General features: G+C 48.6%; 5 protein-coding genes across 5 annotated transcripts; 3 read left to right on the forward strand and 2 right to left on the reverse strand.

Moving 5' to 3' along the window:
• Nucleotides 1–309: 309 nt before the first annotated feature.
• On the forward strand, nt 310–1,524 carry N7481_012394 (40S ribosomal protein eS4; the record flags this gene model as incomplete). Its single annotated transcript, XM_057271613.1, has 5 exons — nt 310–323; nt 476–613; nt 684–968; nt 1,117–1,411; nt 1,471–1,524. The coding sequence occupies 5 exons, from the start codon at nt 310–312 to the stop codon at nt 1,522–1,524; spliced, it is 786 nt and encodes a 261-aa protein (XP_057115801.1).
• A 6,231-nt stretch (nt 1,525–7,755) lies between these two features.
• Nucleotides 7,756–9,282, forward strand: N7481_012395 (uncharacterized protein; the record flags this gene model as incomplete). The annotated part of the gene is made up of 3 exons (XM_057271614.1): nt 7,756–8,370; nt 8,423–8,911; nt 8,962–9,282. 3 exons carry the CDS (start codon nt 7,756–7,758, stop codon nt 9,280–9,282), a joined length of 1,425 nt encoding a protein of 474 aa, XP_057115802.1.
• Nucleotides 9,283–10,104: 822 nt separating this feature from the next.
• N7481_012396 (uncharacterized protein) lies at nt 10,105–10,641 on the reverse strand (the record flags this gene model as incomplete). Its single annotated transcript, XM_057271615.1, has 2 exons — nt 10,105–10,510; nt 10,580–10,641. The coding sequence occupies 2 exons, from the start codon at nt 10,639–10,641 to the stop codon at nt 10,105–10,107; spliced, it is 468 nt and encodes a 155-aa protein (XP_057115803.1).
• Nucleotides 10,642–11,117: 476 nt separating this feature from the next.
• Nucleotides 11,118–13,106, forward strand: N7481_012397 (telomere repeat binding factor family protein; the record flags this gene model as incomplete). Its single annotated transcript, XM_057271616.1, has 1 exon — nt 11,118–13,106. The coding sequence occupies one exon, from the start codon at nt 11,118–11,120 to the stop codon at nt 13,104–13,106; it is 1,989 nt and encodes a 662-aa protein (XP_057115804.1).
• An 819-nt stretch (nt 13,107–13,925) lies between these two features.
• Nucleotides 13,926–14,647, reverse strand: N7481_012398 (Sorting nexin-3; the record flags this gene model as incomplete). Its single annotated transcript, XM_057271617.1, has 3 exons — nt 13,926–13,954; nt 14,135–14,387; nt 14,570–14,647. The coding sequence occupies 3 exons, from the start codon at nt 14,645–14,647 to the stop codon at nt 13,926–13,928; spliced, it is 360 nt and encodes a 119-aa protein (XP_057115805.1).
• Nucleotides 14,648–16,508: the final 1,861 nt, after the last annotated feature.

Raw genomic sequence — 16,508 nt, forward strand, 5'->3', positions numbered from 1 at the left:
TAATACCATGAATACATCAGCTCATTCATAGACTCCACAGCAATGGCCATGGCAATGGCGAATTCTTTAACTAGTTAGATGATGTATTGTGTTAGCCTCAGGCAGAAACTGACCTTTCCCAAAATGGACGGGGCTGATATGACATAAGCATAGCCCTAGTGGACCCCTTTCGGACTAGCGCGAGTGTCACGAGGCTAGGGCACACCCACACCCGCCCTCCGCTAAGCGAAGGCCCTTGACAATCAGCCATCTCCGTCCTTCTCTCGTTGCGATACTTCCGACAATCACCACCGGTCGACAACATCCAAAATGGCTCGCGGACCGTAAGTCCACCTCGCTCAAAACACTCATTGCGACTATGCCTGGACTCTCCCACACTCGATTTCGATTGTTGCCGATTCCAGACTGTCGCGACGTGCCTCCAAAAAATTTGATCTCGAAGAACCTCCCAAGACTAACCGCAATGACTTTGCAGTAAGAAGCACCAGAAGCGCCTTAGCGCCCCCTCGCACTGGTTGCTGGACAAGATGTCCGGCACCTATGCCCCCAAGGCCTCCCCCGGTCCTCACAAGCTCCGGGACTGCCTGCCCCTGATTGTCTTCATCCGCAACCGGTACGACTCGCTCGATCTCGAAACTACAACGTCGAAAGAATTCGGAAACTGATTACAATTTTTTTGCTAGTCTCAAGTACGCCCTGAACGGTCGTGAGGTCAAGGCCATCATGATGCAGCGTTTGGTCAAGGTTGACGGCAAGGTCCGCACCGACACCACCTTCCCCGCTGGCTTCATGGATGTCATCTCTCTCGAGAAGACTGGCGAGCACTTCCGTCTCATCTACGACACCAAGGGCCGCTTCACCGTCCACCGCATCCAGGCCGAGGAGGCCGAGTTCAAGCTCTGCAAGGTCAAGCGTGTTCAGCTCGGCAAGGGCGGCATCCCATTCTTGGTTACGCACGATGCGCGAACGTGAGTTCACACTCTACAAGTTCCGTGTCATTCAGTCGTTGGACCAAGCTTTGGTTGATACGGCGGAAGACGCATTCCCCGGGAACAAGTAAGATCCAAAAGAAAAAAGAACAAAGGTTTGCTAACTTGTGCTTCTTCTGGCCTACAGCATCCGCTACCCTGACCCCGCCATCAAGGTCAACGACACCGTCAAGGTTGACATTGCCACTGGCAAGATCGCCGACTTCATCAAGTTCGACTCCGGTGTTGTCGCCATGGCCACTGGTGGTCGTAACATGGGTCGTGTTGGTGTTGTCACTCACCGTGAGCGCCACGACGGTGGTTTCAACGTCGTCCACATCAAGGATGCCATTGACAACACCTTCGCTACCCGCGAGTCCAACGTCTTCGTCATCGGCCAGGACAAGCCCTGGATCTCCCTCCCCAAGGGCAAGGGTGTCAAGGTATGTTTGACTCGAACTCTTCATCGTATATCTGAACTTGTTACTAATCTTCTCAATAGCTCTCCATCTCTGAGGAGCGTGACCGCCGCCGCGCCCATGCTCTTGCCAACTAAATGTCTTGGGACATTGGTATTGAGCTGCCTGCCGGCCATCTCCAATCTCTGGGGATGTAAACAAAAACATTAACCAAAACTGTAGCTGGGAAACGGCGTCTTGTCTTGTCTTATGGCCTTGGATGATGCTTCTTTCCGTAGATTCACCATAGCAAACAAAACCGGGGGCGGGCTAACCGTCTCGTTTCCGAGTGATATGATACCTATTTAACGTTACCTTCTCGAATGATTTAATGAGCGTACTTGAAAAATCCCGGGTCTTCCTCTTCTCCTTGTTCTGTCTGCCCTTGAATTTCCGACTCCGGGTTCGATCCCTCGACCGTGCTCTGGTCCTTCGAGACCGTATCACCCCAATATCAAAGACCCAGGAAATGTAGATTTGGATCATGACGGCTCGCTTTCGTACTGAGTTCCAAGGTTCCACTTGGAATCATGAGGGTTTCATACTGATTCATGGAAGCTCTGGCTGTGAAGCGGTGCGATGTGTAGCGGAATATGTCTGCCCAACCTAAGAAACTTGAAGTGTTCGCTTTTCAACTTGCAGGTTCCCGAAGTCCCCAGTACAGAGTAGTCCACCAATCGAACTTGTCACGGTAGTACTCAATAACCCCTAGAACCCAAATAATTATTCAAATATGATTACTAACAGTAGTTTGTTCATTCTAGTTTCAATATTCACCATTTCAGTGTTCAGATCACATGTGCAGGCAATAGTGTTTCATTGCCTTCCGAGTCAATCTCTCCTTTTGAGATTGATACACAAACCTCACGGTAACTACACAAAATCTCTCCGTGATGTCTGTAATACTCGCCGTGTCGTGAATGGGCAGTTATATTTAAATACGCCAGACTTTCCAGCTGAGTATGCTTGCGTAGATGGAAGTAACCTGTCAGATCATTCTTTGAACCTCTTTTTGGCTTTCTGGACGTATAACCCTTTTTAGGCAGAAAAAGCTTTAAAATTAATGTTTTTCAAAATTGGTACTATTACCTGGAGGCGATGAGTCTTACTATGCGAGAGGATGCTCTGTTAGTTCCCGCTCCGTACTTCAATATTGTTTCAAAATGTGGTAATAGCTCGTTCCATATATCTGCATGCAAGTTGATACCTAATTGCATATATGTGGTTCGCTCATATCAGAATGTTTCGGAAGTAGTTGGTGCGAAGTTGACGAGCTGAAGAGTCGAAGCAGCATGATTTAAGAGTCGGCTACCATTCAAGTTCTTGAATAGTAGGCGTCAGTCAGTTGGTCGCCAACCTCATTATGATCAACCTTTCAAGTAGGTAGGCTTATGGGTAACTGCTGCCTACCGAAACATTGCAAAGAGCACTTATGGATGGCCCCGAATTCTAATTTTTTATCACAATAAATCTAGCTATAGACTCGCAAGATTTAGCCCTAGCTGGTAGTACGACTGAGCTATAATTAGAAAACTCATAAGCATCTGAATAAGGACTTTGGTCAATTTTCAATCAAGACTGAAATCGCACAGACCAATCTTTATTTTGTTTACTCGGCATCGAGGCTGATATCAATAATTCACCCGTTGGATTTGACCTTTGCACCGGGAGCTTCTAAAGATAAAATATCCTCGATTGGATTATTTTCGCGGATATTACTTCCATATAAATAACAGAGCGACGCAAGGAATCGGAACCACGGATGGGAATGCAAACTTTATGTCAAATTGACTCATTCCAAGAGATATCATAAAATCAAGTCCCGAATCTCAGAATGAAAACCATCAATCCGCAGTTCACGTCAGTAACAACCGAGCAGATTATTCTGGAGGGAGGAGGAATATTTCCGTCTAACCAAATTGGCCACAATAGGCTTTCGCAATTCAAATGAATCCTGGCGGGGTGTTATCTGTCAACGGAACTTCCGAGTCCGTGCCATCCATCGTTATATCCACTCAGGTACATAGGTGTTCCTTCGCCCAACGGAAGGATGCAAATAACCTGGAATACGCGTTGTATTTGCTGACCGCTTTTTTCCTACCTGCTTGTAATAAATCAAGACACACACTAGCTGAATGGTGGATGCGCCAGCTACGACATGTGGGAACTAAAATTTGGCTGACTGGTCGTGCGCTGTCGAAATGTGGATGCTCTTTACGCGGCATATAATGGATACGAAGGTTCGAGGTCGGTGCCAACCGGCGCCACTAAAACAAGAAAACTATATCCTGGCTTTGATTGATTGGCGATGAATCTCGAGCAGATTATCCCGATGCTGCACATTACTGGAGACGATCATGCACGACAAAGAGGATCGTCCCGGCCCCAGTTGAAGGGTGTCACTGCTTCGAAGACCAGTGGTTGATTACTCCGTACAGCGTAGCAAGGCTTTGATGGCTCTATGTACTCCGCATACCCTTCGTGTACGTAGACGACACTCAGGAGTCTTCGGGTGTTTATTAAAGCGCATAAAGGAGATATATTTGGAATTCGCTAATGCGATGCAATCAAAGCAAGTTTTCGATGGAAGATCCGAAGGCGCTAGCCACGGAGCTCTCCGCAGTTGATGCACCTCGAAGAAATAACTTCTCACTAAACAAAAAGCCAAGGAAATGTCCTGTCGCTCACAAAACATTCTCAAAAAGAGTACGGAGACGGGGTATGGATAAAGAAGAGCAACAATAAATCCTCTAACCGAGCCGAGCCGTCGTCTCGCTTTCCTCGAAGGGGACTCCTGACGCCGGCGCCGGAGCCTCGTGGGCGCAGCAGGGCCCATCGATCGCCCCCGATCGGCGAGTGAAAAGCTCGTTTGCATTTGAACGGTCAGGTACCTCCAAATCAGCAATTTTCTCCCGTCGCATTGAAATAGAACTAAGATTGGGGGGCGGGTGAGCAGCTCGATCGCGATCGAAAACATGCGTTGTACTCCATACAGCTAACAGGGGTAACCCCGGCCGCCTCACTACCTAGTTGAATCCTCCAACAACGCCATTATGAATCAACGATATGATTTCACCAGCCTATCACCGCAAGTGATCGCTTTTCGGAAAAAGGGCAATGTGATACATCGATCTTTCCCACAGGGCACCCCCACAAATAAGGGAAAGATTTCAGGATTCCAGGGGATTGGATTCCCAGAATATGCACGACAGCATAACACAGGTAGAATGCCGCCTTATCGTGGATGCAACTTGGGGAAACTAACCATTAACTTCTATACTACATGCTTTGAGCAACCTGAGCTCTCATTGGGTCTTTTGTTGCGTCGCTTGTTGACTGTGACCTGGCCATCTCCAGTCGTAGTTACATTCTGAGTGGCTGGTCGGTTTTTTGCAGAAGCATTTTTCCGTTCTGGAATCGAGAATTCGAGTATGCTACACAAGGGGCGCCCATTGAAAAGAAATTAGCTTCGAATCTGCAGAGCGGCAATCGATCGTCCTACTATCCCTCTCACTGGGAGGATGATCCCTGGCTCTGGGCGTGTTGTGGCAGGGGCCTCGATGTAACTCAGAGGTCCGATCGGCCACTGGAAAGGCAAAGATATTCAACATGAACATGCGGAGAGTGAAAGAGAAAAAAAGAATTATAATTGTTCTTTTCAAATTGTATTTTTCCTTTTCCTTCAGGGAGGAGAAGGAGGACAGAGGGAATCGGGCATTAATGAGTGTAGCGCTGAATCTCGCGCTCGGGGCTAGTGGGTCTAGAACATGCGCGGCGGAGATGACGATGACTGGCATCCTGCTGACCCTCTGCTGGTGACTTTTCAGTCGACTTGGATGGAATTCTGGGCTATATCCAGCTTCCCCTAGCCAAAATACCCCCTGCGATCTCATGATATGGAAACGGATATCAATCTACTGCTATGCTCTTTCAAGGTCCACAGGAAGCTCTGGGACATGTGGATCTACCGAGATCCGATTCCCAGTGCCCTGGACCTGGGTTCTCATAGCCGCTCCCATTGAATTCCAGAGCTTCACTCGATATTCACGTGGCATCAAACCTTGGACGACGCCGGGGTGCATCCAACAATCTGTAATACAGATGTCATCCAAGACATCTTAATGCTAGGCATGTGATGTGTATTTCTCAGTATCTTACACAGAACACAGGAGCAGCTGATGATGGTGAGCGCCATTCATCCCTGATCGTATGGAGGCGCTACTAGCAGTAGATCCGAACCAAATGTTGCAGCTTTCAATGATATTTTATTGTGATTTAACAAATTTTATTTTTTGTTTTCGCCACTACTTCGTCTTGAATTCCGGCGGTGTAAGGCTAGCTCTCACAAAAATTCCAGGGGTTATCGATTTGTGCAGGCCTGAGTGTTTCTATTTGCGCCCGGACATTAGTTAGGCCCTCACCTCCCTCCAGAGTTTGCGACCTTTCGTATATGCTTTAGCCACCTGCCGCAATAAAAAAGGTCGATCAACATTCAGGGGCCGAAAGCGAAAGTTTGAGAGGGTGAACAGACTGCTCATTTTGCATTTTTCAATTTTTCAATTGTCATTCTCCATTTTGTAAAGCTTTTTTCCCTCCTTTTTCCAGATTATCCCTTTTTAAGTTCCATCTCAGATCCTGCCTCTCCTTTACCTCGGTATCGCCGGGACCCAAGAACCATCCCAGTGGTGAGACACCAATCATTCTTTGGCTACCAGACCGCAAGAAATCTACGGGGTTCGAACCTGATGATTCTGACGGAAAACCGCCGAGCTACACGAGTGAAACCGACTCCGCTGGGCGTCTAGGGGTTTGATTGGACGAGGTCATCATTCTCCATGAAATCATCGACGACGCCAGGAACTAAATTTCCAGGATAATTATGGAGCAAATTGGATACCACAAAGAAAGGCTGCCGACCGCCTCACTTGGTGGTGGATGGTCAGCGCCGCCTGCTCGATTTGGATTCCATCACGATCGTCCTCTCCTCCTCCTCGCTACGGTTTAGTGCCAATTAAGACACCCACTTGGTGTGCATATGAAATCATGAGGCGATGATAGAGGTGACAATGAATGGCTCACGGAAAACAGAGAAAATACGAGTACAAATATCATACATAGTACATACAATACATAGGTGCAATGGTCAGAATGATGGATGCCGCCCCGTAAGGAGAAGTGGAATAATAGATAATAAATAGTCATAATAATAAATAAAATAATCAATCACAAATCACGGACAACCAACGCGGAACATGCCTGGGCCGCATAGTTAGTATTTTGTCGGCCTGACCAAGTGGTAACACGACATCTCGATGAATTCTTCCAGAAAACTTGAACAACACTTGGGATTTTTCAGCCAAAAGTAACTAACAGACACGATCAACCCGAGAGTTGACCGCTCCTCGACGGATACTCCCGTCAAGCCGGGCTGCAAGCCTAAATATGTCATATTCACAACTCGACTAGCCCAACGGGGTGTTTCGATTTGGCAAGTCATTGCGCTATTCATTCTTGCTGGTGGAGTCAGACCTTTCCTCCCCGATCGTTTACGTTTTACGTGTTGCCAGTGCTCCCCGTTTCCCTTACTCGGCCATGCATAGGCATTGCCGTACTCCGTACTTCGTATACTCCGTACAGTTCCAGTTACCAGCGCGAGTGATAATCATCACCCCTTATTCCGGCACTTCCTGGCTGTCGGGTCTGATTCCCAGCAGACTGGGACGACTAGGATCCCCCTCCCCGTTTCAAATGTGTCCACACCTTCTGCCGGTGTCCCCATCATGATCCCCCCCTCCTCCCTTCCCCTCCTCGTGATGTGTCGAACGTGGCGGATGGTAATAGTTGACAATCCTTCCTAAAAGCCAATCAGTTGCGCCCTGTCCGATAGACCCGGCACTGGCGATCTATCCTTGACCCTTATTACTTCTCTTCTATTTCTCCTCGCATTCCTGGCTTTTCCTTTTTTATTTTATTTTTATTTTATTTTTTTCGCTCTCTCTTTACTCTCGCCCCAACCCTGGACGGTATTTTCCCCTAAGCCGTCCCTCGTTCAGTCTTCGAATTCCTCTCTTCCAACGCCCATTCCTGCATCGTTGGAAGTATTTCTCCACCCTTCCCTATACTCCCACGTCGTTAATCTATTTGCCCCCCCTCCTCTCGCCACATGGGGCTGGTCTGTTTTCTGACCCGATGCGTTGGCCGCTGAAATCCCTGGGTGGTGTGCTGCATGAATGCAATCGATCAGCGCAGAAAAGTTGTCGACCTTAGAACCACCTCCCAAGAAGGCTCTATATTTGCCTCACACCTCGTCGCCATTAAGCAGATCCGTAATGTCGCAAACTCTCTCGGGACGGTCCGCGTCTCCCAGCTTTCCCCAGTCCTACCAATCTCTCTTCCAGATCGGCACTGAGTTTCCACGCTTCGTGGTACCCTATTATCCCTGGTGGGAAGATGAAGCTACTACAGTTCTCTGGGCCTTTAAAAACCTCGAAATTCGTCTAGTCATTCGCTACGGTCTATTTCGAGATGAAAATCTACCACGAAGTTCGCTATTAAGCCGCAGTAACGATGCAATTGATGCGGTTTTCATGGCGCTAACTGAGCCGCGTGAACACCAGCTGCTTGGACATCTCTCCCACATGCAACGAGTGGAGGAGATTCTGCGTCGATCTGGGCTTCCACCATTTCAGCCGGTCCCTTGGTCCTGGCTACCCCAAACTCCAGTGTATGCGCTCGACCCGCGGGCCATCGCACAGGCCATCGAGGCCGAGAGCCATTTCCAGCTTAGTAGGGTTGCTTTTGAAGACATCGTGCGCGCCTCACTGGGTTACACCGCGACTTCGGTCGAATGGTTTCTCATGCAACATACAGCCTTGTATATACACTTGTTAGATCATCTTACGATGTTTCCTGATGATATCCCTGTGTACTTGGAAGTGGAAAAGGTGTGGTTTTCTTTCGTCAATCCCAAATCCCATTTAACTAATATCGTCTCAGCACCTACGAACAAAGAGCCCCTTCGCCCACCGAGCAATAGCACAATGTTTAACAGCAGTCCAACCCGATTCTGCACCAGATCTAGCCAAGACCTCCACACGTAGTTTCGAATTTGTCGCCGGTCCGATCCAGCGCCTCTTTCAAGACCGACCGGAGAGTCTGACTGACATGCTTAAGATCTGCAATGTATTTGCTGTCCGATTCCGCCGCCTGTACATCAATACCGCGAAGGTTCCCTGGGACAGGCAGTTCGATGCTTCATATCCATTTTTGGAAGATTGCCTCGGATCATCTTCGCCATCCGACTTAGCTCGCACCCTCACCACTCTGGACAAGGGGGACTTCGCCCATCTAACCCGGTCAAGTATCATCGCCCATGACGAGACCACAAAGGGTCTTTTAGCAAATTGGGAAGATCTCACCGTGTCAGTATGGGAATGCTGCTCTGCAATCCCAGATCTTACCCTATACCTCCGAGAATGCGCACAGGTGAGTCACTCCTCAACAGAAATACGATAGTTCCGACCTATATCTGACAGAGAGAAATCCAACCATTGCAGAGCCTTTTACAACGACAAAATTACCACTCTCTAACGGCAGTGCTGCACGGTCTCCACAGATATAGTATATCAACTGCACGATCCCGCGGTCTCAACAGTACAGTTGGGGGAATGGTCGTTCTGGACCCTATTATCCCACCAGACACGATATTCCTCTGCAATGCAACACAAAACTACGCCGCATACCGTCAGCATTACCGAGATTACCCGGGGATCCCATTCTTACTCCCGCATCTTCGCGATGGCCAGCAAAAGGGCGAAATGGCTCTCCAACCCGTCTTCCGCTTTCTGCAGAGGTAGAAAGGAAATTGGGTCTAGCTGAGCTGGGGAGTTAGGGTATTTTTCGACTCGATCTGGTCTTTACCGCATTCATTCACTGCATTCACCCAATCTAAGTGAATCAGATCTGCTTGTTTTCGCGCAGTGGCTTGCATTGCTGCAGGCGATCATGCTATTGCGGCATGGGCTTGTTTCAAACCTGGAAGACCCTCCACCACTATTCCCTTTTCTCTTCAATTTCTCCCTTTTCTTGCCCATTTGAAAAATTTCCCGTCCTTTGTTTGTTATTGTTTTCTACATTTGTGCACCACCATCCCCACTTTCTCGATTTACATCCGATGCTAGTTGATCGGCGATCTCTGCGTTGCCATTAGATTGCTTCAGTTTGAGAATTGTGTATTGATTTACAACGCTATACCCATTCTAGCATCTGGAGCGCCGGGCGTCTGGCGCAAGATTATTCAAGACAGGATCTGATTTTTGAGTATTTGTTTAATTTAATTTATTTATTTTTAGCTCGGGGCCGTTGTAGTAGGTATCCACTTGATGTACTTTTTTAATCCCTGATTCGGTTTCTGTGCAGCTTGAAGATATGTCCAATGTTAGGATTAGAGGCCTTGAGAGGTTACGATACTCCGATCGGGCGGGCGTGCTTTGCTCTGCTCAAAACGTGGATGAGTCCTAGTTTGCCCGTCTCAGCTGAAGAGCCCTGCAAATAATGTGACCGAGTCATGCGCCCTGGGCACCAAGCTTGGCCCGGCGGTTATAAAGACAATGCTTTCATCGGGTTGAGAGACAATATGGAGGCTTTCGACCCGACAAGCCAACAAGCTCTCTGCCTTATTATTCCTTCTTCGAAACTACCTTCGGCGCTCTTGCAGACCCGAACAATCCGGCCAGATATCCCAGTCTGTTCAAGAACAGGAACGCCGTGACACCAATGTTCCCCCAGGTCAACGCATTCCAGGCACCAACATCAGCAAAGGCGTTCCAGCCCATCCCGAGATAAGTGGCGTAGACGTGACCAACGTCGGCGATGGCCAGACCAATCATGTAATTGCGGATGACTTTGGGTTCGGTGGTTGTGTGCAGGATTCCAACGCCAACGAGGAAGAGGAGGGAATATAGGTTGCCGATTTGATAGGCTAAGGCCAGTGTGCTGGGGTGCGAAATGGGTGGGTCGGCGTGTGGTGTTTGGCCGGCAATGAAGCCGTCCAGATCGTAGATGGGGGCGAGGCTGCCGAGGACTCTAGAAATGGGCGGTGGTGAGTAGGCTTCTCATGTGAAGGAACCATTGGATGCGAAGCAGTTATCGTACAGGGAGAAGGGTTCAAGGATGCCGAAGAGAACGTGTGGCCATGGTGGGAGGATTGTGGGCATTGTATAAAAGGAGAGGGGAAAGGAGAGGGAAAGGGAGAGAAAAAAGTAGACGTTGAAAATGAAGTTGAAGTTGTTGGAGTGGAATAGGAAGAGGATGAGGATGAGAATGAGAATGGGAAACAGTGCGGCTCAGCGCTGACGTATATTATGGCCTGAGGCAGCGATCGTTATCGTTATCGTTGCTTCTGGCCTGAGGCAGCAACAATTGGCGCTGACGTAACTTTAGCCTGACACTCAAGGCATCAATACTTATCGTTATCGCTTCGTATCCGAGGCGGTCCCGAGTTTTAGGAGTTCTTCTCCGGTAGGGTGGAAGCTGGGAGATCCACCCTGGGGCAACGGTTCCTGTTTCTTCACTTCCCATCTTCCATTGTTCAGAGACTGGTTTCCCCTCAGGAGGTTACAGCAGGCCGTTCACTATGAACTGCATGAATATACTCCCCCACCTCCACTTCCTCGGCCTGAGTTGCTAGAGTATGGATTCCAACGGGCCACTGCGGGCCCTCGATGAATCCCATCACCGCGAACTTCCCCAACTCTCCTTGCGCATCGCGCCCTTGCGAGAACCCGTTGCTTCACGAACCCTCAGAGTTCCTTCTCCACTAGAGCCTAATGCAAGTGGTGGAGTACGGGAGTCGCAGACGATTTCAAAAACCAACGTCCCAACTGGGAACAATACCCCTTCCACTACTAAAGAAGCTCTACCAACAGTGACCGAGTTTCTCAATGCTGCTCGAACAAAAAAGACAGATCCAGCATCCAGCTCCCAGTCAAGTGCAGAGAGACCGCCCAAGCCAATTCTTCCTGCTTTTGTAAACCTCCGCGCTCTGGAACGCGTGCCCTTCTCATCATCCTTTGATGACAATACTCTCCATGGCCAACGCAAGAGAAGACGCCTAGAACTTCAGGCCGAATCATTTGGTGAACATCTACAATTGCCCATTCCGCAAACTTCTCACAAGGAGCAACGCCCGCCCCCATTTGGACCTTTTGCAATCTTAAATGGCTTGAATGAACCGCCTCCCAACGCTGCCCTTCTCCCGCCTATTGAAGCTGGCTCAATCACCCAACTTCTCACGAAACCATCGCGCGGCGATGCTGCTGCCGCAACGGCCGTTGTGGACTCGAGCACCATCGTATCTGTCCATGGCACTCTTGTCGAGGGTCAGTCTGTAGAACGAAGAGAAGCAAAGATCGAGGAGCTTCTTGGCGCTACCCTTGACGAAAATGCCGTTGATAATGTACATACGGAAGAAGCTGGTCCACTTGTTCATCCCGAGAACGCATATGTACCGAAGCCCGTGGTGATTGAAAAAGAAGAACCTACAGCTAGTGGCGTTGCTTCGAGTGGTAAGCAAGAAGGAGGTGACCCGCTATCGCCAAAGTCTCGAGGTCGATCTCGCAAAAATTTGCGCAAGTGGACCGAGGAAGAAACAATGGCATTACTTCACGGGGCAGTCAAGTGCGGGATTGGTAATTGGACGACAATTCTCGCTCAGCCAGAACTCAAGTTCAACAAGCGGACGGCATCTAACCTGAAAGACAGATTCCGAGTTTGCTGTCCTTGGGCATACCGCGCATCTGACTCTAATGAGGCAACCAAGCAATTACGCGACTATCTAGCCAACGCTCTTCACCAGGCACAAATCGAAGGCTCTGATGAAGTGCCTGTAAAATCAAAATTGCCGATCACAAACCCCGCGACACCTGGCTCAGAGCCCGCCTCTAGAACTGAAAGTCCAATAACGAGCTCTCACAAGCCTTCGGCATCTAGCATGTCACCTTCCACGCCTGACACGGAGGTTGGGTCAACAAGCACTCGGAAAAGCCCACCTACTAGGGTCACAGTCACACGTACACTCTCAGACGAATCCCAATCAACTCTCGAATCTCTCGGTATACCCAAACCCCACGTCGCTAAGAAATCCAAACGTCGTTCCCGCAACCTGTTCACCAGTGCTGAGGATGAAGCTTTGCTGAAGGGGTATGCTTCACATGGCTTTCAATGGACTCTCATCCAACAGGATCCCGGGCTCAACCTAGGCCACCGTCGAGCAACGGATCTCCGCGACCGTTTCCGCACCAAGTTTCCCAACGCATATCGTCATGGAGGCTCTGTGAGCAGCAGCTCTGTCAATCAATCAAAACGAGAACTAGCTAGTACACCGGCACCCGTACCTCGTGATCGTCTTACTAGCACCGAAACTACGCCGGTGAATACACCAACGAAAATTTCCGGAATTTCTCGATCAAGCACACACAGCCGGCACCCCTCCACGGCATCGCATTCCAATATTGGCCCCATTGATCCATCATTCTTACCCCCTCCTCCTGGCTTCGTTGAATCATCAACAAGCAATCCTACCGCGGCTGCAATGCTTTCGTTCCCGTTGGATGAAAATCCGGCTGCTTCGCCGTGGGAGGATAATACCCTTGCCCCTATGATCTGGGATGACTTGAACTGAAAACACACTGCGGAGCCTTCTTGCTCTCAGAAAAAAAAATGTTTCACCTCGTATTCTTCATTAACGCATGATGTTCTTTCTGGGCTTGTTTGATATTTTGATACTTTTATGTTGGTTTATTGGCCCATATTGACATGGGCCATGCATCTCGGGTGTCTGCTTTTTTATTGTCTGCTTTTTTATTGTCTGCTTTTTTGATCTTTGCACTACTATTATATCCCGCAGTACACGACGGCTTTGTTTTCATCAAAAGTTTTCTCAGAATGAACTGAAATTGATTTTCATTAAATTACCGAGTATCAACAAATCATAGACCGGCGAATAACCCTAGGCGCAGAGGTATTATCATTGGGAGGGGAAGTCGCAATTTTTTCAGTAATCCAAGCCTAGCCATATATTGGCACTCTAGAGTAAAGTCAATCGTGATTCAAACTTGACAATCCCAATCATATTATGCTGCTCTCAATTACTTCAGGCAAAACATCAAAGCCTGAAAGTTTCGCCAAGCTGAACTAATAAGACAATGAGGCACATACATATACGAGGTAGAATATAAATTGGATATTAAACGATTTTCAAGGATCGGGATTCATCAAGTAACGTACAGTCGTCTATTTCACTTGCCAAATAGACAGTACGCAAAGGGGGTCAAGCAGAGACAATGACCGCGACAAAAGACCATAAGACGTTGCGCTCAAGGTACTAGGTGAATTGAAGCATAAATAGAAATGAGGCGATGGATAAAGGGAAAGAGTGACCAAATGGGGCGGGTGGGTTGTGGGGTGATGTAAAGAAGACCTTTATTTGGTTGTATGCAATCTACCATGCATTCCGGTCCCAATTCGGATCTAGACGCAGATGTCAGCAACTCATTCACGACTCGCATTGGGCATTTTCATAGAAGCCTGAATCCTGCAGCGTCATGGAAATAATATAAACTAGAAAAAGATGACCTACCCTGTATGAAACTAGCCAGCACTTTACTTCCTGTCTGCAGCAAGGGGTGTCCCGCCACGATCTGCAGGAACCGCTGAAGTCCCTCCCGGCGATGTTCAATGACGTCGTCGCTGAAACGGTTCGTGAAGACCTTGCCCGGCAGTGGGGGGGGATCGTGACGCGCGTGCTCTCGCGCTCGAGGATATCGCGGAAGTACTCGAAGTCGGAGTAGCGGCGGCGTACGATGGAGTGTTTCAGTTTGAAGGCGGGGATATTGGTGCGGCAGACGATTTCATAGGAGGTGTACATATTCCGTGATGTGCCATGTGTTTGAGGATTGCGGACCTGATTTCAATACAAGCACATGGGTCAGGACAGTTATTAAAACAGAGTTGCTTTTTGGCGGAGGGTGATGGATGGAGGGGGTGAGAATTTGATCTTGTGCTAGTTGGGCAGGTGGGCACAAGACCATTCCAAAAATGAGGTCTCGGGGGACAAAGAACATGGCGGCATTGACTGCGACTCACTTCGATCTCCAGGAAGTTCTCTGGAGGTCCGTAGATCTCCTCGAAGGTCTGTGTGCGGGACTCCGGGACAGACTGCATGGTGAAGAGTGGGTGGCTGACCGGGACGGTCTAAGAGCAATTATTTCGGGATAGAGTGTCGTATACGGGATCTGCTGTAGAAAGCAAGATACAGCCCTATAGAATAAAATGCAAAAAAGCGAGTCTCCGCACGGCAGATGCAAAGTGGAGGAGCTCGAGCTTGAGGCGGGGGAGCCCGCGCTATCAGCTACCACGTGATCCGTTAGGCTTATCTGCGGTTGATAGCGGGATTTCTTCCGTCCCCGTCCAACGTTGCACTTTGAAAATGCTTTCCATTTGATACGCATTAAATTACTGCTTAATTACATTTATCCAGATTCTATCAAGATGCCAAATGACTTGCTTCATACCGGGGTGTCGGTTCATCCTTGGCTGAGTAGGGTGGTGGCGGCGGTGGTGTTCCCCCTCGAACAATGGCAGTCGGTGGTCTTTGTGGAGAGTTTTGTGGTGGAACTGTGGTGAGACGTCTAGCAGTATGCATAGGGAGTGGCGGCGGCGTAGGGCTGGCTCGCTTCCCAGCCTGAATGCAACAGGAGATTAGGCCTATTGCAAGCCCCAATGTCACAACTACAGCGAGAACTATAATCCCTGCCGCCTTCCCCCGGTGAAGGATTCGTTGTTACTTCCACTGCGATGGTAACTGCGGCGTGTAATCTCACTCTCTGGTAATGGAGTGTGCCAGACTGGAGAAGGGCATGTAGATGGGAGCGGTGGAGGAACTCTGAAATTCGTTTGATCTGGTGTGCTGACATCAGTTTCCCGGGAACACCATTCTTTCAGTCCTTGATTTATCACTACATTCCCAAAGATGTCAATAATTCATCCACATGATTGGATTGCCTTGAGGAACTTACCATCAACATCAGCCGAGCAGTCGTCAGACTGATAAATACAGCAAACTAATTTCTCGAAGAAAGCTGCATCATCGACAGAACACCAGCAAGGCCGACTATCCATACAGCTAAACCCTTCAAGTTCCTGCCAGCTATAGGCCTGGCTTACGCATGAAGACTGGTGTACTTGTATCAGCTCATCGTCAAGTTCCAAATCAAATGAAGACAACTTCGATACTCACAGCGCAGCTCCCATAATGGTCATTCATAAAATCAAACAAGGCCTGTGAGATCGCAATGGGCACAAGTGTCACCATGATCAAGGAATATAAAACGAGATTCATGATGTTTTCGTGAGAGGTAGGAAGATGAAAAGAATTAGAATGTTGGGTACATATAAACAAATCCCATGGCCTTAGACCTTGAATACAGTTTTCACCATTCATAGCGAAGTCATCATGCAGTATTTATGAAATATCACCAGTTGTATGTTATTGGGGCTGTGGGGACTGTGGGGGCGGCCGGGCTGAGCCTCATGCGCCCGGGCAGGTGGTCGGGCAACACGCAAAGGGCCAAGCACCGCTATCGGCTCTGAAATACGATTTCCGGGTAATACGGCACATCAGTGGAAAATTCAATTGTTTTCCACTCCTCAGAAAACAGATATGACGTTTCAATACCTAACCGGTTATGCATTATTCCCAGATAAGCAAATAGATGGATAACGTCCAAACATAGAAGCCCAACAAATCATACTCGTCTTCTTTCGTATCTAACTCCAAAATGACTGGACCCTTGACGTGATATTGCTCAAGTGCTTTGGCTTGGTACCGCCAGATTCTCAAGGGCTATAAAATTACATTAAAATCAATCCTTGGCAGTGTAAGACGAGTCTCCATCTGATGTAAAACCAAAGAAGGAATATATCCGCATTTAACCTGAATGTAGCCGAGATAAAAACCGGTGAGCACTCTATCTCTGTCCATGATACTTGCTATACGTATGGACAAGTGAATGCTGAATTTCGG

Source organism: Penicillium waksmanii, assembly GCF_028829765.1.
Source record: "Penicillium waksmanii strain IBT 27052 chromosome Unknown utg000010l:1.0-3698451.0:1.0-3701458.0, whole genome shotgun sequence".
NCBI classification, from domain to species: Eukaryota; Fungi; Ascomycota; class Eurotiomycetes; order Eurotiales; family Aspergillaceae; genus Penicillium; species Penicillium waksmanii.